Source organism: Vombatus ursinus, unplaced genomic scaffold, assembly GCF_900497805.2.
Source record: "Vombatus ursinus unplaced genomic scaffold, bare-nosed wombat genome assembly UNPS02014814.1, whole genome shotgun sequence".
NCBI lineage: Eukaryota > Metazoa > Chordata > Mammalia > Diprotodontia > Vombatidae > Vombatus > Vombatus ursinus.
The window spans coordinates 13,909,100-13,934,329 of NW_020954592.1; the positions used below are offsets into that span (position 1 = coordinate 13,909,100).

A 25,230-nucleotide genomic window follows, 5' to 3' on the forward strand; every position below is an offset into this window, starting at 1 on the left:
CATTACTAATTAGCTTACCATTATTTCCTGGTGGTTGCAATGCATCTCCGGTTAAGCCACACCACCCAACTGGGAAGATATCTCGAGAATCATACTTGCACCAATAATCAAATGCTCCTCTCCAGCCATCAAATGTAATAAAAACTTCATCTCCTTTAACATCTCCAACAGTTGCTGGGCAGATCAAATAAGGATTCTTTTTGTCTATTGCTTCAAGTTTCATTCCAATTTTTAAAAGATTTGGAGTTGGTTTGGGAGGTTCCTACCAAAACAAAAGATAAAATTTAAATTGCTAAGGAGAATTTTCAATCATTTTTATTTGTGAATATTTAGCAACCAAAAAGTAACATCCATATTAAATTACATGAAATACAATCAGACATTTTGGCTACCTGGAATTGAACTGAAAACAAATAACAAGGGGAAAAGATCTTACAGCAGCTAGAAAAATGTTATAAAAGTTATACACTAAAGTGCATGAGGCTTGAGTAGGAGTTCTTTGGTCCTTCATTCAGAGCCTATATAGTCTTCCTTTACAGGTGTTTAAGTTTAACAAATTTTGTTGCTGGGCTTATAGAGGAAGGCCCAAAGCAGATTAAAGGTCACAAATCAGAAATGGAAAGAAAGATACATACAAGTTCATTAATGGCAGTGCGACATAATAGTCAACAGCAAAATTAGTCATTTAAAAAAAATTTCAAGTATAAGTAACATTCCAGAGTCATTTAACATAAGAATAAAAACCCTACATGCTTCAGTAACCCTACAGATTTCACTGTATTTGTCTTTTACACAAATAATACTGAGTTATCAAGAATATACTGGGTGTGGATATATGGATACTGTACTTCGAGTCAGGAAAACCTGTCCTAAAATCTCTTCTTACTAGCTGTGTGATTACAGCCCCAAATCTCTGTAGCTTTTATGGGTCTTAATTGACTCCCTAGGCTTAACTATGTTAAAAGGCATAACTACTTCATTTTATAGACAAAGAAACTGAGGCCCAGGAAGTTAAATGATTTGTCCTAAGACATAAACATAGTATTAGAGATGAGATCTGGACCCAAGTCCTAGGTCCAGAGCAAGCCATCTCCTATACTTTGCCTTTGCTGCTTAGTTACATAAAAATGGCGAGGAGGAGGCAGGGGGGAATATCACAGCTATTTCTACGTGTCCAAAGGATTAGACTTATTCTACTCTGCTCTCAGAACTAAAAACAATGGATAGAAGTTACAAAGAGGTAGATTTCAGATTTATGTAAAAACTTCCTAAAAATCTGAGTTATTCTAAAGTAAAATAAGTGGCATTCTGCTTTGTACTGAGTTCCCTAAAACTGGTGATCTTCAAAGAGGCTGTATGTCCATTAGTTAAGAGATCTTGTAAAGGATGTTTCTGTTCCGCTACTGGTTAAGCTCTATAATCTCAGGTTCTTAGCACTTCTAAGATTGTGCTGCTGCCAATCTTTTAAGACCAGTTCAAATGATACCTTCTGCAGGAAGCCTTCTCTGGTCTTCTCAATCAATGACTCCCCCTCTTCCATCCCCTACCCCCCAAAAAACTGTCTATACTTCACCACTGGATCACTATCTTCAGACACTGAGTAGCTGCATGTTCCCAGGCAAAGTAATCAGGGACAGTATAGCACCTACCTGACAGGGTTCTTTTTAGGATCAAAAGTACCTGTAAAGTGCTTTGCAAACCTTCAAATGCTATGCAAATTTTAACAATGATAATTACGATATATTAGTATTTTTATACAGTAAGCTCTACTAAGGCAGAGACTAATCTTATCACTCAAGCAGCAAAATGCTATTGTAGAAAGAACATTGCCTTTGAGTCTGAAGACCTGAGTCTGACTCCCAACCCTTCCATTTACCAATCATGGGACCTTGGGGAAGTCATTTTTCTTCTATGCACCCCAGCTTGCTCAGCTATAAAATGGAGATAATATCTGAACCACCTTCCCTACAGGTTTTGAGTATCAAATGAGATAATAATGGATCCTGTGCTTTGTACTTCCCTTATAATTGACAAGTTACCACACTACAATGGTAAAGGGAGCATCTTCACTGCAAATTTTCAAAACCAATGAAACTTGCCCCACAATGAATCAAGCCCCTCAAAATGTTTTTAAGGTTTAAAATACTATGGAAATGTCAGCTGTATGTTGTTTCTTAGTTATCTAAAATTTATAACTTGCCCAGAGACCAGAACACTATTCTACATTGAGTACGTGATTAAGAAACATTTATTGAATCCATGGGTAATGCCCACTATCTCCTTTTTCTATTGTTCCCATTCCCAAGCTCCTTACACTGCTAGAAGAAAACAGAAAACCACACTGAATTCTATGCATTAAAATTTATGTTCTATACACTCACCTGGCTCCCTATACCTCTTGGTAATCATTTTATACATCGTGGATCAGTTGCTTTAGCTCAACACTGATTCCAAAACTTGAGAAAGTCCCCCAAAACTCTCTCCTCTTTAGGAGTTGACCCACTTTACTGAAATCAAAGATATCCAATGGTGGATCACTCAACTACTCTCTTCATTATCGATAAAAGTGCTTTGTATTTTCACCCATTCTTTCCTCTTGTTTGTCAATTCTATGGAAGAAGCTGGCTTTACTACCTGTTAAAGCTAACCCTTTCAGCTGCACTCTTAATCTTATCCCTTCCTTTGGAACTAGCTGTATTAATCCCTTCTCTTCTTTACAACTTCAATTTTTACCTTTCCAGTGATCTCACCATTCAGTCATGAATGCTCAAACATTAATACTTACCTGTCATTCTTCTCAAACTCCTATGCAACTAGTCACTAAGTAATTTCTTGTGTTTTTTTTTTAAATAATCTATCTCCTTCATCAAATCCCTTTTCTTAATTCACAGTGGCACTACTCTAGGATAGGCCCTTTGTCTAGACAACAACGTCCTAACCAATCTCCTCCCTTCAATGCCAGTGTCGTATTACTCTTCCTAATATACAAACTATACCACTCCACTGCTTAGTGCAATAAGTTCAAACTTCTTAAGCTGGTGTTCAAGTCCTGCAAACATCAGACCCCCAATCTTTCCGGTCTTATCTCAAGCTACTCTCTGCATGTATATTATACTTCATTCAAATTAGGCTATGCCTATCCCCTTCCTCAATCTTCTGTCAAGATCTTTCCCTGTATCTACAATGCCTTCTCTCCAACCCATTCCAAACTATTTCCACCTGATGTACAACCATCCATTCTCCAAAGCCAATTTCAAATGTCCCCTCTGGAATGAAAATTTCCCTCAATCTGATAATCCAAGCGGTTCATTCTAAAAATTCTTCAATGATTCCTAAAGCAGTGGTAAATTATTACCCAATCATGTTATACTTTCCCCTTTTAAAACTTGTACAAAAATTATAGTAAGCCTATGTGGCATTCCTGGATTGCTTCTTTAAATTTTTACATAATGTCCCACATAAAATATTGCTAATTATTTTATAAAGAGTTTTATAATTTTATTTTTAGAGCTTTTAGAATTATAGATAGAATTAAATTTTATATTTTATAATTATAATTACATAATGTAAATTTTAATTTGCAGCCTTTCTTGGTAAAAGTTATCATTGTGTTTATTATAATCACTTATATATACATAAAATATTGTGGGTAGTTACATGAGATTAATATGGAGGTTCACAATATATTTTTGGTAAAAGGTATTCACAAAACAAAAAACATTGGGAACCACTGCCCTAGACAGAAACAATATGCCTCACCTTTGAAATCACATAATATTTCATATAATTCCTTATATATACACTTATATTGTTACTTGTACTAAAATATATTTGTACATGTAATTTTGCCCCTACAGGGATTATAAAATGTGACAATGGAAAGAATCTAACTTAGAATTGTTGTGAAGGTCAAACATGATGATGGATATAAAGTTCACGGTAAATATTTAAGAACTGGATAAATGTCCAGTTATAATAGTAATAACATTACTATTGTGAGGTCCTTACAGAGAGATACACTATGCTCCTATTTATCTGTATCTCTCCCAGAAACTAGAATAGTACTCTCTCTATTAAACACTTAAATATTTCCTCAATAAACTAGGATTCTAATACTTACAAAGGTTTCATGATTTTCAGGCAATGTCAGATAGCTCTTCATCTGTTGGCTAGGGGCCTTATGTCATATTAAATTATATATATAGACAACACACACACACACACACACACACACACACACACACTTACCCTATCACATTTATTTCTTCTTCTAGGAAAGAACAAAAGCATTTAGAATGAGAAAAGCAAAGTAGGTAAAATTTGATATAATATTCCTTCTCCATAAAAAATAGGGTATGTTATTTCTACATATCATCACAAAGTAGTCTTTCCCAACTCTAAATCTCAAATATCTACTTTAAACAGGTTCAAAGTTAAAAGGTGTTTCATATTCAGTAACTATATTTACTCCAAGAGAGAGCCTCCTAAAGAAAAACCAATAGCCAGAAAGCTTTCATTTTCACTCATAGATCTTTTTAAAGACAAATGAATTAAGCATATCATTATGAACACTCCGTAGGAGGTCAATTAAGAAGAAAATTCTCACATACACCAAAATATTTATAGCAGCACTTTTTATGAAAGCAAAGAATAGGAAACAAAAGATAGACAGCGAGTGAGGAATGGCTAAATAAGTTGTACCGCACAGACTGAGGGGACAGGGATTGTCTTTTGCCTCTTTTTGTATACTTAATGCTTAGCACAGAACCTGGAATAGAGTAGGCACTTAATAAATGTTTATTGATGACTGATGAACAATGTAATACCACTTTGCTCTAAGATACAATGAAAATACAGAATTCAAAGAATCATAGAAGGATTTACAATGAAAATACAGAATTCAAAGAATCATAGAAGGATTTACATGATCTGATGCAGAGTGAAGTGAGAAGAACCAGGAGAACGTTGTACATAGCAACAGCAATACTGTACAATGAAGAACTGAGAATGACGTGGCTATTCTCAGCAATACAATGATCCAAGACAATCCCGAAGGACTCATGATGAAGCATGCTATCCACCTCCAGAGAAAGAAGTGATAATGTTTGAATACAGACTGAAGCATGCTATTTTTCACTCTTTCATTCTTTTTTTTTAAATTCGAGTCTTCTTGTATAAATGACTAATATGGAAATGTTTTATGATTGCACATGTATAACTGGTATCAAATTGCTTACTGTCTCAGGGAGAGGGAAGGAGGAGGAGGAAAGAAAGAATAGAATTTGGAACTCAAAACTTTTTAAAAGAAATATTTAGGGGCAGCTAGGTGGTACAGTGGATAGAGCACCACCCCTGAAGTCAGGAGGACCTGAGTTCAAATCTGGCCTCAGACCAAACACTTGACACTTACTAGCTGTGTGACCCTGGACAAGTCATTTAACCCCAACTGCCTAAAAAAAAAAGGAAAAAAAGAAAAGAAATATTTAAAAATTATTTTAACACATAATTGGGGAAAAAAATAAAAAAAAATTTTTTTTAAAGTCTGACAACTCAGCACTACATATTCAGCTCCTGTCTCTCGCCTGAGCTTTACTATCACATCAATAACTGCCTACACGACATTCAAACTGGATATCCCAGATATATCTCAACTACATGTTTAAAACTGAATTATCTTTTCACTAAATCTTCCCTTCTTTGCAATTTCCCTATTTCTGTTGAAGGTACCATTATTCATCCAATGTCTTAAGATTTGTTACCTCAGCATTATCCTTGACTCTTTGTTCTGCCTCAACCTACATATCCAATCTTTTGCCAAATCTTGCTGTTTCTACCTTCACAAAGTATCTCATGTCCAATCCCTTCTCAAGCTTTTATCATCACTTGCCTAGATTATTGTCAAGTCTCTTACCTGGCCTCCCGCCTCAAGTTTCTTGCCACACCAGTCCTCTGTACACGTTACTTCCAAAGTAAAGATTCTTAAACACAGATCTGATATGTCTCACTCTCTCTTTCTCCCCCAAGTGGCTTCCTATTGTCTACATAACAAAATACAAACATTTCTCATTAGCCCTACACAACATGGCAACAATCTACCTTTCTGGCCTCATTAGACATTACTCCTCTGCACACGTGGTGAAGTCCAATGAAAGAGACCTTTTCTCTCTTGCTCACTTGTTCTCTTGTGTAGATACCTTGCATTGGCCATACCCCATGCTGAGAATGCAGTCCCTTCTTAGTAGACCTCACAGAACTCTCTTCCTCTAAGATGAAGTTAAGGTACCATATTTTGTACAAACCTTTTCCTGATCTACCCCTACTGTTAACAACCTTCCTCCCAAACTACACTGTATTTAATTACTTCATGCGTGTTCATATATATTAATTTTATATTTATACCATATTTTTATATGTACTTGTTATCTTCCCCTTCCCCTCAACCCTGCCCCATTATAATGTAACCTCATTACAAGTACAGATTGTTTCATCCTTTTGTATTTGTCTACCCAGCACCTACCAATAATGTCTGGCATCTCATATGCACTTAATAAATACTTATTGATTATTTGATTGCAACTAAGCAGAATCACAAGCACAAGAGTGGTAGGGAAAGAGTACCAAAGCCAAGTTCAAATTTTATTCCTGCTAGAATGTCCCAGTGCCAAGTACCACTATTTGTTAGCAAAAGAACAAGACAATGAGCTTATTGCTGTTTAATCATTACATATTCAGTAATCATTTACTACATATCATTTATCAACATACAATGTGCAAAGATGAAAATAAAATAGGCCTCTCCTCAACCTACTTAATCTTCTTCGGAAAATAGCACATACGCAGACAGTACGAAAGAGATAGATAGCAATTTGGCAGAGGAAACATTAGCAACTGGTTAGGGGTGGGAAGGAAAGAAGGGAAGTGGTGTGCAGGACTAAAAAGAGTCTCATTTAGGAAATAATTTTTAATTTCTGAATATGACGAAATTAAGATGATATTTTGTTTCCTAGTATTATCCCAGCCACACAAACTACCACAGGCTTACAACGGATGTTATAAACAAGAATCTTTAAAAAAAAAAATGAAATATAAAGCAAAAGTAATATTGTTGAGACTCCTAAGGTTAACTATCAGATCTAGTAGTACTGTTAAAATATAAATTAATAACAAGGAGTGGTGAGCATTTTGGAAATAAAGATTTTTCCAAATTTATAATTCAATACCTAATCACAAGCAGCAGCATAACAGGATAAATAACAATATGACCTAAGAAACAGGAAGACCTGGGTTCAAGATCCTGACACATATGATGGCTTATGTAACTACTGACAAATTACATTACCTCTCAGTATCTAGATAACTCTCGAAAACTATATATTGGAGAGACAGTACCAACCTCCACGAGCAGAGAATATTTCTTTATCTAAAAGTTCCCTATACCAATATAATCAAAAGTCTAGTTCTTATCCCTCTGCATAAATGAGTCATAGAACTCTGTATTTTAAAGATATTTTTTCATGTCATGTATAATTGATATACAATAAATATTTTTAACTGAATAAAGGTACAGTGTTATGAAGAATGGTAAAGCGAAGAAAGTAGTCAGTCCTTCAAAAAATACTACACTTTTGGAAAAGCTGGCACAAAGGAAAGCACTGATAATCCAGAGTTTATATAGTCATTTAGTGTTCAGAATTTTTCATCTGAACTACAAGGGATGTTTCAATTAAAATAAATGTTTTAATAGGGTTAAGGGGTGTCTATTGTCCCAAACAATACACAAAAATCTCATTTAAAAAAACTGTAAACCTACTGGGGCCAGGTGGGGTGGGGGAGACACTAGAAGAAGATTAATGCTTTTTATCAGGTTTTCTCCAAGGACAACCTAAAGATTATTAGGGAAATGTCTCCCTCTGCTGCTCAAAATAGAGACCATTCTTCCAAAATAAAGGCTTTTAAAGGGGAGATAAAACATTTAATGAATCTGAAGAGCCTGAAGGCTTTATTCACTTCATCATTATTTATTAAGACAAACTCAAAAGAGACCCCAAGTAAAACAGGTATTTCTCTTTTGAGTTTCAGGAAAATATTCTAAGAAGAAAGGACCTATTAAATAATTAAACTGTATTTTAAAGACAACACTACCAATGATTTTTGAAACAAATTTTGGTTAAGTTGTCTTCTTATCCTTTTATTCTAATTCCATTTCCCTATACATGAGTATATCTCAATTACTTTTTTTCCCCTTTTTTAGAAAAAAAGTATTTTTTATTTTCTTTCTTTCTCAATCACACGTAAAAACAATTTTTGACATTCATTTTTTAAAACTTTTGAGTTCCAAATTCCCTCCTTCCCTCTTACCATCCTATGTGAGAAGTCAAGCTGTGGTTGTTGCTGTTATTTGTTCTTTGTTTTTCGAAAATGACATCATCAATGACATCACAGATGAAATTGTGCATGAACTGGATTTAAGTGAGGCAGAGTTGTACCACACTGTCAACCTCACTTTCTCTCCTTGAGTCAAAGAAGTACAGTGGGAAGACAAAAAGTCAGGACCACTGGAATGATCCAGGATACAGTGAATTACTGCAATATCTTCCATGTTTGACCAAGATCTAAGCACTCCATAGAACCTACTTCAGCTGTAGGCCAGGGAAAGTCTTCTTTGCTTGGAGTTGACATCCTCCTAATTCACTAACAGGTTTGAGGCTTATCCTAGTTTTAGCCTGTCAGCAGAGACAGTTTACTGGGGTGTGGTCACTGAGCATACTATAACTTCTTGGAGCCACAGATGAGTGAATGAATCAGGTGGACATCAAAGGTAGATAAGCAGCCCTCACCTCCACAGGTGCTAAACCCCAGAAGGCAAGCACTTTGATACAGATTATATATGTGTAATCAAGTAAAACACATTTCCATATTCACTTCAATTACTTTTTTTAAAAACTGGGATTTTTTAAAAATGCATTTTATTTTAATGTCTTTTGTCTTTATAACTATCATTTTTGGAAGACGAAAAAACCCTCTCCTTCCAGAGTGATCCCTTCTATGAATAAAAAATTAAAAACAATCAATAAAATGACTACACCTGAAAATGCATATAATTATTCTATCCCTGTGAACTCTTGACTCTTTGCCCTTTTTCTCTTGAATCTCCAGGGTGGTTCTGATTCATCAGCCTCAATCAAGTATGACGGTATGACATTTGGGCTATCCCCTCTTCCAATATTCCTCGCTCTTACTAAATGACCAGGCTACTTATTCCAGAATGATGCCATTCTGATGTCTCAGAATCTCAGAGCTGAAAAGAAATTGAGGCCACCTAATATAAATAAGCAGTAACTAAGTAAAAATCTACTCTCTAGCATTCCCAGAAAGTCATCGTCCAAACTTTACTTAAAATCTTCCAGGGAGAGGAACCCACCACCTCATAAGAAAGCTCATTTTACTCTTGGGTTTTTAACTTCTGTGAAGTATTTTTCTCACCTCATGCTCAAATCTGCATCTCTACAAACTCCACCCACTACCTCTAAGTGACCCCTCTGGGACCAAGTAAAAGTCATTTATTCAACCTTATGTGTAAATTATTTTTGGTAATATGCTGAAACCAGTTTATACCAATTATGTATCTTTTGTTGCCTCTGAAAGTAAACTGAAATTTTGATTCTTCTGAGAACTTAGTGATCTATGACAGTGGCATTCAATAAATATCATTGACATAATATTGTTTAGAGAAGGTTGGAGCAAAAAACACAGGTTTTAGTAGTAAGGGTCATCGAAAAACATAACATCATTTCCCAAACACAATCAATCCACTTTACTTTCTGTTCAATTCTTGTTTTAATTCATGATGCATCTGCAGTACCAGGCCAAGATACATAAACCAATGTAGTAATTTAAGAGGCTGCCCATCCCACTACATATACATAAAAAAGAGAATCTTTACCCAATGGGGGGGGGGGGGTGTTGGGTATGTGTGTGTGAATTGCTAAGATGATCTCTTTTGCATGGCCCTATAATATCCCAGGGCTTGAGGTGATCAGCAGGATGATGTTGCAAAGAAGAAAATTTGGTGAACTCCACCACCTATAGAGAATTCCTCTTCCATTTGGATTGTGCACAGTATAATCTCTATGCCACTGGCCAACATCATCTGGGGAAAGCATTGCTCCAGACTGCTATCTAAAAAGACTATTAGTTTGCAATGAAAAGGATGACTATTTCTCCACAACTCTGTAAGCAATGTTTTTTTATTACTTTTAATTATTTCTGTCAATTTGGTAGCTATATCTTGAGGTTTAGCATTTTCTTTCAGTGCTTCCTGACAATTGGCATTTCTCCTTTGTAAACTGTCTATATTCTTATCTACAGTATAGCTTTCAAATCCAAAGACAGTAAAGTGTTGTCAATTATATTTTGGCTAGTTTTATAAGCTTACCATTTCAGTTGTAATTTAAAATAATATTCTTACCTTTTCATACTGAAGAAAACAACTCACCATCTTCATTAAATAATAAAATAAGGACTCAACTGATAGATAGAAGCTTGTTTCATGGCAAGTCTTTCTTACCTTCTTAAAGAATGTCGCAGGTGCCATTTCAGCTCCATTTAATGTTCTTAAGAGAAACATTGGCCAAGATGATGCATTCATCTGAAATCCTATTTAAGTTAAAAAACAAAGCTTTAATAAAAAAATTACAGTATGGGATTTTTCAACAAGTTTAGAAAAGTAACTGAAGTGTCTTTAATAAGGATGCTTCACCATCATTCTTGGAAGTATAAATATCCGAGGGAATGAAAGTATTATGTTGATGCTCATATTATACAGGTGCAATGATCTATGACTATGGTGAAAACAAATAATAAAACCCATTCTTTTTTTTTAATGGTAATTTTTATTTATTTTTTTGTTTTCAGCATTTACTTCCACAAGATTTTGAGTTCCAAATTTTCACCCCATCTCGCCCCTCCCCCCACCCCAAGAAGGCATACATTCTAAATACCCCTTCCCCTAGTCTGCCTTCCCTTCTCTCTCTCCTCCCCTTCTCTTATCCCCTTCCCCTTCTATTTTCCTGTAGGACACGATGGATTTCTGTACCCCATTTCCTGTATTTCTTATTTCCCAGTTGCATGTGAAAACATTGTTTTTAAACATGTGTTTTTAAAACTTTGAGTTCCAAATTTTCTCCCTTCCTCCCTCCCCATCCACCCTCACTGATAAGGCAACTATAGGTTATACGTGTGCAGTTATGCAAAACACTTCCATAGTAGACATGCTGTGAAAAACTAACTCTATTTCCCTTAATCCTATCCCACCCACCCATTTATTCTATTCTTTCTTTTGACCCTGTCCCTCCTCAGAAGTATTTGCTTCTGATTACTCCCTTTCCCAATCTGCTCTCCTCTCTATCATTCCCCTACTCTCTTGTCCCCTTCCCTCCCTATTTTCCTGTAGGGTAAGACAGATTTCCACACCCAATTCAGTATGTATGTTATTCCTTCCTTAAGTCAAATCCTATGAGAATAAGATTCACTCATTCCCTCTCATCTTCCCCCAGTTCCCCTCCACTGTAAGAGCCTTTTCTTTTCTGTTGTTTTGGTTTTTTTTGTGTGATAATTTACCCCATTCTACCTCTCCCTTTCTCCTTCTCCTAGTATATTCCTCTCTCACCCCTTAATTTTATTCTCCAGATATGACCCCTTCATTTTCAACTCACCCTGTGCCCTCTATTGATCTATATCTATATACACATATATATAATTTTTTCCCCTCCAACTACCCTAATACTGACAAAGGTCTCATGAGTTACAAATACCATCTTTTCATGCAGGAACGTAAACAGTTCAACCTTAATAAGTCTCCTTTCTCTTTCCTGTTTACCTCTTCATGTTCCACTGGAGTCTTGTATTTGAAAATCAAATTTTCTATTCAACTCTGGTCTTTTCATCAAGAATGCTTCAAAGTCCTCTATTCCACTGAATGACCATTTTTTCCCCTGCAGGATTATACTCAGTTTTGCTGGGTAGGTGATTCTTGGTTGTAATCCTGTCTCTTTTGCTCTCCGGAATATTATATTCCATGCCCTGCGGTCCCTTAATGTAGAAGCAGCTAATTCTTGTGTTATCCTGATTGTGTTTCCACAATACTTGAATTGTTTCTTTCTGGCTGCTTGTAATATTTTCTCCTTGATCTGGGAACTCTGGAATTTGGCTACAATATTCCTAGGAATCTTCCTTTGGGGATCTCTTTCAGGAGGAGATTAGTGGATTCTTTCCATTTCTATTTTCCCCTCTGGTTCTAAAATATCAGGACAGTTTTCCTTGATCATTTCTTGAAAGATGCTGTCTAGGCTCTTTTTTTGATCATGGCTTTCAGATAGTCCAATAATTTTTAAATTCTCTCTCCTGGATCTATTTTCCAGGTCAGTTGTTTTTCCAATGAGATATTTCACATTGTTTTCTAATTTTTCAATCTTTTGGATTTGTATTACAATGTCTTGATTTCTCATAAAGTCACTAGCTTCCAATTGCTCTATTCTAATTTTTAAGGAAATATTTTCTTCAGCAAGCTTTTGGACTTCCTTTTCCATTTGGCCAATTGTGCTTTTTAGGGCATTCTTCTCCTCATTGGCTTTTTGGATCTCTTTTGCCATTTGGGTTAGGCTATTTTTTAAGGTGTTATTTTCTTCAGTATTTTTTGGGTCTCCTTTAGCAAGCTGTTGACTTGTTTTTCATGATTTTCTTGCATCACTCTCAGTTTTTCCTCTACTTCTCTTATTTGCTTCTCAAAATCCCTTTTGAGCTCTTCCAAGGCCTGGGACTGATTCATATTTTTCTTGGAGGCCTTGGATGTAGGAGCTTTGGCTTTGTTGTCTTCTTCTGGTTGTATGTTTTGATCTTCTTTGTCACCAAAGTAAGATAATATAGTCTGACTCTTTTTGCACTGCTTACTTATGATCCCGGCCAATTACTTGAGTTTTAAACTCTTTGTTAAGGTAAAAGTCTGCTTCCAATGTGAAGAGTATACTGTCCCAAGCTTCAGGGGTTTGTACAGGTGTTTTCAGAGGTACTACTAGGGACCTGTAAATTTTCAGTTCTTCCAAGGTGCTATGATAAGAAGCAAGGTGTTTTCTCTCCACGGCCACAACAAGCTCCACCAGGCCAGCGCTCCTCCTTGCCCCAGGACCGCCCCTCAGAACTGTGACCCAGATCCAAGCACAGGTAAAGCAAGAGATTCCTGCCTCAGCACTGGCAAAGAGATCCTTGCAATCCCCCTTTTATCAGCCACTGCATTCCCCCTCGGTCTGTGGGCCGGAAGCTCAGGAAAAAGCCCTGGCCCCTGGCCTCGCTTGAGACTTGCAGCTGAGACCTAGCTCCTCTCTCACTGCAGTAACAGACTTTTCCCACTGACGTTCTAAGTTGTCTCTGGCGTTCAGGGGTTGAGAAGTCTGGAAACTGCCACAGCTGCCCGCAATTCAGTCCTCTGAGGCCTGCTCCAGGGTCTCAGAGGCCTGCGCGCCCATGCCACACTGCGCTCCTCTCCCCGCCTGGCGCGATATACCTTTCTGATCAGCCATCCAGGCTGTCTTTGGCTGGAAATTTGTTTCACTGTGTCTTTGTGTGGGTTTTGCTGCTTTAGAATTTGTTTAGAGCCATTTTTTTAGGTATTTTTCAGGAGGGCTCTGGGAGAGAGCTCAAGACAGTCACTGCTTTCCCTCCGCCATCTTGACTCTGCCCCCCCCATCCCAATAAAAGCCATTCTTTAGAGTCAAGTTGAACTACAAGGCTGATGAGATACTAAATGCAGGCTCTGTGTCCTACTCCTCCTAAAGAACAACTTCCACACTCTCCTACCCCCAAACCTCTAACAGCTGCAATAGGGGATTAACAGTAAAAGTAACAGCTGTGTAAAGGCATTTTTTATTACTTTCTGCACTATCAGGATCTCCATCATTCTCTTTGTCCTAACCTAATTGCCTGTGGTTTGCTCTCCTCTGAGGAAAAATCTATTCCAATTCTAGCAACTTCTTCTTCAATGGCCTCTAAAGGTGATCAGCTACTTTTAGAATCAATACCAGATGCTAGCCATAAAAGATTTAACAGGTGCTCCTCTTTTTCTTTTTTCTTAAAGACTGGGTGGCCTTCTGTCACCCAGGATGGAAGTGGAGATGTTATTCATGGTCCTAATCCCACTACTGATGAGCTCCATTTCCCACCTTAGGCCACTTGATAGCCAGTGAAGACACCCACCCAAAGGCAAGGTTCCTGAGCTCAAGTGACACACAAGCCTTAGCCTCCTAGCACCTGGAAATACAGGTGTGAAACATCATGCTCATTCTTTCTTAGCAAGATCTCAAACGGCACAGGCTCAATAGCTTCTGTTGTTTTTTAGAGATGATGAGTTTCCCCTTGGCAGCTGCTCATCTTAACGACCAAATTGAGAAGTGTTTTGTATACTGTACAACAGCTCAGTGCCTGCACTAACAGAGGTAGGCAGGTGAAACACTTATAATAAATAAGTGAATCTGGAGGGCCAAAAAAAAAATTCATAAAATTATCAAAGAGAAAACTATTTAAGAAATAATGTTTTACCAAAATTTGCTTTGGGAAAGTGGGGTGGGAATATATTTATGAAAGATAGGTGAAAGGAACATGTGACTTAAACACACAGATTTCTAATCAAGAGGTATTTATCTGAATAGCATCATAGATATGAAAAACAATGTACACACACACCTTAGTTTGCTCTAATTTCTCACTTGGTCAACAATTTTAATTTATTGATTTGTGCTTATTTCTTCCCCTTCTACCTTTTATTATCTCAATGTAACACTGAAAAAATTAAATAGTCCTTTACTATTGGTTTCAGTGGAACTGAAATTTAACTACGTAGAGGAACCAAAGTGATAAAAATTAAATATGGAAAAAAATAAAAATTAAACATGAAAGTGAAGTATTCTAGTAAATATAATCCTTCAACATTCAGGGCAGATACATACATACAGGGATCACATATTTTAAAAATTAACAGAAACATTCACTGAACTGTGGTGGGAATACTGAATTGTCACTATAAAAAGCAACATATTTTAAATCTAGATGATTACAAGAAACATGAGTTTATACTAAGTGCCTAGTACATAGAGTACACTCAATAAATACAATAGATTGGTTCAAAACCTAAACTAGGAAATTAAATGCATTAAGACCACATTCAGCTGCAACTTTATATTTATATTTCTTACAGAGCCTTTTACAACTGAGTGTTCTTTATGAAAATATAATATAAACATGAGAAAAGGAGCCCAAAAGATGAACAAATTTTTAAAAACAATGAGAATATAAAGTCTAATAGTGTATTTACCACTCCAGTAAGAAAAATGAATATTTACCTCTGAATAGGGAAACTCCCAGAATAGGAAAGCAACAAAAAGAGAGGTATACTCACTCTACCCTTAAGTTAACCAGAAACAAAACTAAAACTAACCACTAAATATATTCTGCAGTAAAGTAAGTGGAGCTAACAATGCAGCAAAAGTAATGGAAGGAGATACAAGATTTTAATAGAAACATTTATCCATCTCAAACTTAAAATTTTAGAAAAATTGGAATGAGAGAGAACTTATTGCCTGTTCTTACCTGACTTCCAACCTTGCAAACAATTATCAAGTAAAATCCAAGAGCATTTCATTTGTCCCAGGTTACGTATGACTATTTAAAGAAATGAATTCACCAATATTTTCTAGTATATAGTCCACCTTTCAAACTTCTTTTAATAATAATGGCTGTTAACATTTACATTATTATTTCATAGTTTACAAAGCACTTTCCTCACAACAATTCATGAGGTAGATAATGCAATTATTATTATCTCTATTTCATAGTAGAAAGCCAAGTCACACAGCTCGTATACATGAGAGAAGATCTAAACCCAGTGTTATTCAAGTCCAGTGCTATTTCTACTACCAACACTGTCTGTCTCTCCATTTAGAAAGGAATTTTCCTCCCCAAATTGGGGCAGATTCATAAAACTAAGGGCACATTTTATATTTCAAAATGATTTGGTTAAAGCTAATGCAACATCTGTTCCTCCCTCAATGGCTTCTCATAAATCTGTAAGAATGGGCCTTCTAACTCTCAGTAACATTGCTCCTTCAAGTGCTTAAGTTCTTGTGTGTAAAAGTGAAGGCTGGTAACAGTCACCACCTTTCTCCCATGCTCTCAAACATATCCAACCTCTCAATACCAGCTGGTTCTGACTTGCAGTAAATTTTAATGGACAATAGGGAATAATAGTAGAGTCCACCCGTTTCCTCCAGGGAGCTATCTGATTCTGGTACATGCCTGCAGATTTACTTACAGCAATGTGGGTACAAAATTGATAAATGGGTTTTGTCCTTGAATTGGTGAACATACATATATAATTCAAGAATTAATATTTCCATTGATGTGGGAATTCTAACAGATTGTAAATCTTTCTACATCTTAAGCCCTTCTATACCTTAAGAGTTCATTTACCAGAGATGCTGTACCCCAGTCCCCCAAAAAAAGTTATGAACAATTGGGCAACCTGATGATGAGCCTTTCTCAACTTAGCTAAGCTATTCTTTCGATGACAAACAAAAAGTTTGCCACTAGGCTCAGAAACCTTTTCAAATTAGTAATAGTTGCCTGAAACACCCTAGAGGCATATGCATGCCACAATAAACTGCTTGAGTAACAGGAAACACAGAGACATCAAATTTCAGAGCTTCAATATTGAATTTAACTCCATAATATACAGTATTCTGCTATCTATCATCATTCACCTTTTCCTCATACAAAATGAGTACTTAATTGTAAAGCTTCCAAGGGATACTGTAGAGATGAAAAATGAAGATCACTCCCATATTTGAGGATCAAACTAACAGGAACATAGTGAAACATTTTCTCCTTACCCAGAGGAGGCTGAAGCATGCCTCCTTTTTTTTCACAAGTTCCAATAGGCTGTATGTCTGAAGAATCTACAAGTCTCCAAAAGTCATTTTTATTGTCACTGCCATCCAGTCGCAATCGTAATCTGGCACCAGTAATTCCAATAACTGTGGCAATACAGACAGAAGTGACATTCCGTGGGTCACGTGCTTCCAATTTCATGCCAACTTTGAAATCATTAGTAGGTGGAATCTTAGACTGTATTAAAAAAAAAAAGATGTATTTATTAAAAAGTACATACTAGACAGGGAAAAAATATAATTTATCCCCACACTGCTTAGGCACATTTTTAATAATACAGCTTTAATTACGTACAGATAAGAATAAACAAAACCAGAAAGTCGCTAGAAGAAAAGGTTGCCCAAGGCCACTTCAACAAATATGACAATATTTCGATCTACAACAATTTGCTTTTCCATGCACTGGTCACTCAAAGACATGAACACTGTCCCTCTATTGGCTGTCATCTTAAAACTCTTTAAGTTAGTCATTTTAGACTGATTGGACAACATGGTCCTGATCAGAGTCATTCTGAATGCCAAGTTAATGATGCTAGCTATGGCACATACTTTATCCAAGCCCTCTGGTATTGAAAATATTGCCAATAAATAGCAAAAACATTGTCATTTATTGGGTGACTTGTCTATCACGATCCTACTGCCACCAAGAAAAGTCACATTACCAGAAACTGTTACTAAGAGTGGTTCCTCTCCTAAAATAGAGAAAGCTTTTCAGGATAGTTAATAACATACTAACTCTATGAAATTTCTTAGGTGTACACTACATAAAAGATTTTTACGACAGTATACTACCTGTCTGAAACACTGTGATGGAGCAGCTAAAGATCCAGTCTCTCTCAAGTAACTGTCCCAGTTAAAATGTTCTAGAAAGAAAGTAAAAATTATTTAGGATAATACTTTAACAACTTTCTAAAATAAAACATATACAAAGTGTTTAACTAAAATATATAACAACCACTCTTTCTTAATATCTTCTCAGCTCCTATTCTGATGCCTCATGCCAGCAGAACATAAAACACTAGCAGATCCTACCAAGACAACTGTTAGAATATCCCCAATACTGGTTTAAAAAAAAAAAAAACTTCTTTACATTTAGATGAACTAATGAAAAGTGAATTGAGCAGAACCAGGAGAACACTACACACAGTAATAGCAATATTATAATGATAATTATCTGTGAAAGACTTATCTAACACAATCAATACAACGATCTATGACAATTCCACAAGATCCATGATGAAAAATGCTATCCATCTGCAGAAAACTGATGGACTCTGAGTACAGATTGCAGCAGACTTTTTTTTCTCACTTTATTTGGAAATGTTTTGTATTACTTCGCATATATAATGGGTATCACATTTATTACCTTCTTAATGGATATGGGAGGAATAAAGTTTGGAACTGAAAATTAAAATGAAAAATAAAATAAATAAAAGAATTATCCCCAATGTTCAAATGACAGGAACAAGTAGTTTTAAAGGGAAGAAACCCAAGTTATCAACAGTCATATGAAAAAATGCTTTAAAACATTAATAATTAAAGAAACAAAAATTAAAAGCAATTCTGAGTTTCTACCTCATGCCTACCAGACTGGCAAAGTTGACAAAAACGGAACATGACAATGTAGGAGAGGCTGCAGGAAAACAGATAAATTAATTCACAGTTTCTGAAGCTATAAACTGCTACAGGCACTCTGGAAATTTGGTACTATGACCTAAAAGTTATTGAACTGTGCATACTCTCTAACCCAGTATGAACCAGAAACCTCTATTAGACCTGTACCCCAAAGTGATCAAGAAAAGAGAAAGGATGCAAATACAAAAAATATAGCAGCTTTTCTTCCCCAGTGGCTAAGAAATGTAAACTAAGAGGGTGCCCATTAATTGGGGAATAGCTGAACAAAGTATCAATGTAATGAAATAAGACTGTGACTTATTAAGAAATGATAAAAAGGATGGTTTTAGAGAAACCTGAGATGATTTGGGTGAAGCAAACAAAGCCAGGAGAACAATTTATATCATAACAACAATACTGTACAAAAATGAACAATTTTAAGACTTAAGATTTCTGATCAATGCAATAGCCAACTTTGATTTGATTCCAGATAACGATGAATACCACGTACCTCTTAACAGAACAGAAAAATGATGGACCAGATAAGAAGAGTAAGACATTTGGAGGCATGACCAGTGTATGAATCTGTTTTACCTGACGATGCACATTTGTTACAATAGTTGCAGTATTCTTTTTACTCTGAAGGCAGTTAAATGTCATAATCAAACAAAAAAAAATTCTTCAAACTACGCATCAGTGAATCTGGCTTCTGTTCAAATTGCAGAATGTATTTCTGAATCATATTAAAGGGAGAGACAGTGGCATAACAGGAAAATCCTCAGCCTCGTAATTAGGAAGTGTTGGCTTCAATCAGGCCTCCGACACATGATGATTATATGACCCTGAATTATCTTCTCATTACCCTACATTACTCTCTGAGACTATAAATTGGAGAGCTGTTGACCATCTGTATCAATAAGGAAGTTTCCACACTGGCAGGTTCACTCTAATAGTGAAATCACAGGTCCTGTCCAAATACCTCCCAAATCCAAAAAACTTGAACGATTTATGAACATTTTAAAAAGAAGTAGTTATCATTAATCATCACCAAGACATCATCAAGAACAAGCCAAACCAGACCAACTTCATTTTCCTTCTGACAAGATTACAAAGTTGGCTGATCAGGGGAATGTCATAGATAATATAACTAGATTTCAGAAGGGCATTTGATAAAAGCTCTCCTGACATTCCTACAGAAAAGATGTAGAGAAATAGGCTAGATTATATGTTAGGTGGATTCAGAACTGGTTGAATGACCAAAGACAAAGTATTCTCTTTAGTGAGTCAATGTCAATTTTGAAGGAGGGCCACGGGACTCTGGATTTGTGCTAATTCACTATTTTTATCGATGACTTGAAAGAAGGCATATATCAATCTATGAACAAACATTTAGCTCTTATTACATACCAAGCACTGTCCTGGGTGTTGAGGATAGAAATACAATGAACTGATAAATATCCCTGCTGGCAAGAAGTTTAAATGCTATTTTAGAAGATAAGTACATATTTATGTATATATAGAAAATAAAGAGTAAATACAAAGTTGTTCAATAAAAAGAAGTTTGGAAAGTAGGATACTACCAATTGGGGAGATGAGGAAAGGATTCAATGGAAAATGATGCTTGAGTTGCATCTTGAAGGAAGAGAGGAATTTTATGCTAAAGATGGAGGTGAGAGGGGAATGCATTGTACTCGTGAAGAACAGCTAGTTCAAATGCATAGATTTGGGCAGATGGAGTACCATGTGTAAGAAATGGAGAATATTTAGGAGTTTACCTGCCGAAACAAACCCAGAAACTATATGAACACAATTACAAAACACTTTTCACACAAATAAAGTCAGATCTAAATAACTGGGAAAATATCAGTTGCTCAAGGGCAATGACAATTCTACCTAAGCTAATTTACTTATTCAGTGCCATACCAATCAAACCATGAATAAATTATTTTATAGAGTTAGAAAAAATAATAAAAAGATTCATTTGGAGTAACAAAAAGTCCAGAATCTCAAGGGAACTAATGAAAAGAAATACAGGGGAAGGTGACCTAGCCATTCCAGATCTTAAATTGTATTATAAAGCAGCAATCATCAAAACTGCTTGGTACTGGCTAAGAAACAGAGTGGTGGATCAGTGGAATAGGTTAAGTAAGCAAAACACAGTAGTCAATGACTATAGTAATCTATTACTTGAAAAACCCAAAGACCCCAGCTTCTGGGATAAGAACTCACTCTTTGACAAAAACTGCTGGGAAAACTGGAAAAGAGTACAGCAGAAACTAGGCATAGATCAAAATCTCACACCATATACCAAAATAAAGTCAAAATGGGTTCATGATTTAAATATAAAGGCTGATACTGTAAGCAAACTGGGAGAGCAAGAAATAGTTTACCTATCAGATTTATGCAGAACAAAAGAATCCATGACCAAACAGGAGTCAGAGAACAATATGAAATGTAAAATGGATAACTTTGATTACATTAAATTGAAAAGTTTTTGCACAAGCAAAGGCAATGCAACCAAGATTAGAAGGAAAGTCGAAAATTGGGAAAGAATTTTTACAACCAGTCTCTCTGATAAGGGCCTCATTTCTAAAATATATAGAGAATTAAGTCAAATTTATAAGAATACAAGTCATTCCCTAATTGATAAATGGTCAAAGGATATGAACAGGCAGTTCTCAGAAGAAATTAAAGCCATCTACACTCATTTAAAAAAAATGCTCTAAATCATGATTAATTAGAGAAATGCAAATCAAAACAACTCTGAGGTACCACATCACACCTATCAGACTGGTCAACATGACAAAACAGGAAAATGATAAATGTTGGAGAAGATGTGGGAAAATTAGAACACTAATGCATTGCCGGTGGAGTTGTGAAATGATCCAACCATTTTGGAGAGCAATTTGGAACTATGCCCAAAGGGCTATGAAAATGTGCATACCCTTTGACCCAGCAATAGCACTTTCAGGGCTATATCCCAAAGAGATCATACAAATGGGAGAAATACCCACACATACAAAAATATTTATAGTGGTTCTTTTTGTGGTGGCCAAGAATTAGAAACCGAGGGGATGCCCATCAATTGGGGAATGACTGAACAAGCTGTATGAATCTAATAGAATACTATTGTACTGTAAGAAATGATGAGCAGGCAGACTTCAGAAAAACCTGGAAAGACTTGTATGGTCTGATGCTAAGTGAAGTAAGCAGAACCAGGGGAACATTGTACACAGTAACAGCCATGTTGTGCAATGACTAATATTGATAGACTTAACCCTTCTCAGCAATACAAGGATCTAAGACATCTCCAAAGGCCTCATGACGGAAAATGCTATCCACATCCAAAGAAAGAACTATGGAGTTTGAATGCAGATCGAAGCAGAGTGGAAGGAGAGATTAGAAAAACAGTGGTCCCTTCAAAAGAAATAAGGAAACAAAGATCTAAGCTTTTGGATTAAGAAGTCAACATTTCACAAAGACTGCTGGGAAAACAAAAGCGGTTTGGCTTTTAGTTTGGTAGAAACTAAGCATACACTAACAGTCACATCAAATACCAAGATAAGGTCAAAATGGATTAATGATTTAGACATAAAGGATGATAGAAGTAAATTAGGAGAACATGGAAAAACATAACTGTCACATTTATGGATAAGGGAAGAGTTTATGTCCAAACAAGAGATAGAGGGGATTACAGAAAGTAAAATAGGTCATTTTGATTACATGAAATTAAAAAGCTTTTGCACAAGCAAAACCAAAGCAGCCAAAGTTAGAAGGAAAACAGGAAATGGAGGGAAACTTTTATAGCAAGTTTCTCTGATAAAGGCCTCATTTTTCAAATATATAGGGAACTGAATCAAATCTATAAAAATAAGAGCCATTCCCCAGCGAATAAATGGTTAGAGGCTATGAACAAGCAGTTTTCAGAAGAAATAAAAGCTATATTTAGACATATGAACAAATGCTCTAAATCACTAACGATTAGAGAAATGCAAATTAAAACAACTCTGAGATACCACCTCATACCTATCAGACTGACATGACAGAAAAGAAAAATGACAAATGTTTGAGGGGATATGGTAAAATTAGGAAACTAATGCACTGTCGGTGGAGTTGTGAACTAGTCAGTTCAATCATTCTGGAGAACAATTTGTAAAACTGCACACCCTCTGACCCAGCAATACCACTACTAGGTCTGTATCCCAAAGGGAGCAAAGAAAATGGAAAAGAATCTATCTATACAAAAATATTTACAGCAGCTCTTTTTGTGGTGGCAAAGAACTAAAAATCAAAGGGATGCCCATCAACTGGGGAATGGTTGAAAGAGTTGTGGTATATTATTGTGATAGAATAGTATTGTACTATTAGAAATGACAAGCAGAATGCTCTCAGAAAAATCTGGGAAGACTAATATAAACTAATGCAAAGGGAAATGAGCAAAACCAGGAAAACACTGTATATAGTGACAGCAATAATATGAGAATGGTCAACTGTGAAAGACTTAGCTACTCTGATCAGCCACTGATTCAAAACAATTCCAAAGGACCCATGGCAAAAAATGCTATACACCTCCAGAGAGAGAACTGATAACTCTGAATGCAGAATGAAGCATACTTTTTTTTACTTTGTTTTTACTGTTTCATTTTGTTTGTGTTTTCTTTTGCAACACAGAAGTGTTTTGCTTGATCTCACATGTATAGTGAAAATCAAATTTCTTGTCTTCTCAAGGAAGGCAGAGTGGAAGGAGGGAGAGAATTTGGCACTCAAATTTTTTTTAAATTATTGTTAAAAAAATTTTTGCAGCAAGTATGTCTGATAAAGGCCTAATTTCTCAACTATATAGAGAACTGAGTCAAATTTATAAGAATCCAAATCCAATTGATAAATGATAAAAGGATATGAATAGACAAAGAAATCAAAGTTATCTATAGTCACATGAACAAATGCTCTAAATCAACACTGATTAGAGAAATGCCAATTAAAACAACTCTGAGGTACCACCTCCCCTATCAGATTGGTTAACATGAGAAAAGAAGAAAATTATAAATGTTAGAAGGGATTTGGGAGAACTGGGACACTAATGCACTGTTGGTGGAGTTGTGAAGTGATTCAACCATTCTGAAGAACAAACTGTAACTATGAGCAAAGGGCTATAAAACTGTACATACCCTTTGATCCAGCAATACCAGGAGAACACTGTACACTGTAACAGCAGTACTTTACAATGACGAACTGTGAACGACTTCACTATTCTCAGCAATACGATAATCCAAGACAATCTGAAAGGACTCATGATAAAAAATGCTATCCGCCTCCAGAGAAAGAACTGATGTTGTCTGAAAACAGAATGAAGCATACTATTTTCTCTTTCTTTTTTTTTTGTTCGTGTCTTCTTGCACTAAATGACTAATATGGAAATGTTTTACATGATTGCACATGTATAACCTATATCAGATTGATTACCATCTTAGGGAAGGGGGAGGGGAGAGAAGGAGAGAGAGCATTTGGAACTGAAAATTTTTAAAAATGTGTTAATAATTGTTTTTATGTGTAATTGGGGGGAAACAATATTTTTTTTAAATTTTACATGTAATTAGGAAATATTTAATGAAAAAAAATAATTGTAAAAGAGAAAGAGGGAAAGTTGGAAAGAGTTCAGGGAAAATAAAAGCAGTTCAGGTTGGGGCCTTTTAGATTCTCTCAAATAACCAGTTTGAAATGTTCACAGGACATTTCCTGTAACACAGGACTGAGACTCATGGAAGAGACTGTGAACATATATATATATATATATATAGGTCTAGGAGTTATTTATGTAGGGATGAGAGCTAAACTCTTTGAGTTCATAAGTTTATGAAGAAAGTGTAGAGTCAGTCAACAATGTTCCTGGTACTACACAAAAAAGCAAAATCATTGTCCTTGCCCTTAAGGAGCTCACATTCTAAAGAGGGAGACAATATGCAAGCAGCTCTGTACATGTAAGATATAAACACTATAAATGAAAGGAAATATCAGAGGGAAATGCCTTCTGTAGAAGTAAACATTTGAGATGCAGCTAGGTAGCGCAGCGAGTAGAGCCTGGATTCAGGAAGACTGGAGTTCAAATCCCGCCTCAGACACAAACACTTACTAGCTGTGTTACTCTGGTCAAGTCACTTAACCCCACTACCTAGCCAAAAAAAAAAAAAAAAAATAAGTAGTAAACATTTGAGCTCAGTCTTGAAGAAAACCAGGGAAGCAAAGATGAGGAGCAAAAACATTCTCAGGCATAGGAGGCTGCCAGTGAAAACACTGAAACAAAGAGATGGAATGTCATGTGCGAGGAACAGCAAGTAGACCAGTGTAGCTGGATCACTAAGTACATTGAGGGGGGTGGGGGGGAGTGGAGAAGAGTCTGAAAAGTGGCCATGTTGTAAAGGCTTTAAAAGCCAAACCAAAGATACTATTTTTGATCTTGGAGGTAAGGGAGAGCCACTGGTGTTCACACTCGATGCTAAGGAAGATTATATTGAGTAGAGGATGGACTGGAGTAGGAAAGGTCTTAAGGCTGAGAGGCCAATCAGAAGTCTACTGTAGCGGTCCATTTAGGAAATGATGAGGCCCTAAGGTTGTGTCACATATGTTG

At 36.1% G+C, this 25,230-nt stretch overlaps 1 protein-coding gene across 4 annotated transcripts in view; it reads right to left on the minus strand.

Annotated features, from left to right (window-relative positions):
• Positions 1-25,230, minus strand: part of SCML2 (Scm polycomb group protein like 2) — a 144,388-nt gene that overhangs the window by 85,812 nt on the left and 33,346 nt on the right. For 3 of the 4 annotated variants that reach the window (XM_027835385.1, XM_027835383.1, XM_027835384.1), the window contains exons 4-7: positions 17,784-17,854; positions 16,935-17,169; positions 10,568-10,656; positions 19-262 (exon numbers count right to left, since the gene is read on the minus strand). In XM_027835385.1, coding sequence (XP_027691186.1) covers positions 19-262; positions 10,568-10,656; positions 16,935-17,169; positions 17,784-17,854 — 639 coding nt within the window. Of the gene's footprint in view, positions 1-18; positions 263-10,567; positions 10,657-16,934; positions 17,170-17,783; positions 17,855-23,773; positions 23,790-25,230 lie in introns of those variants that run through there. The other variant, XM_027835386.1, reaches the window with a different exon arrangement.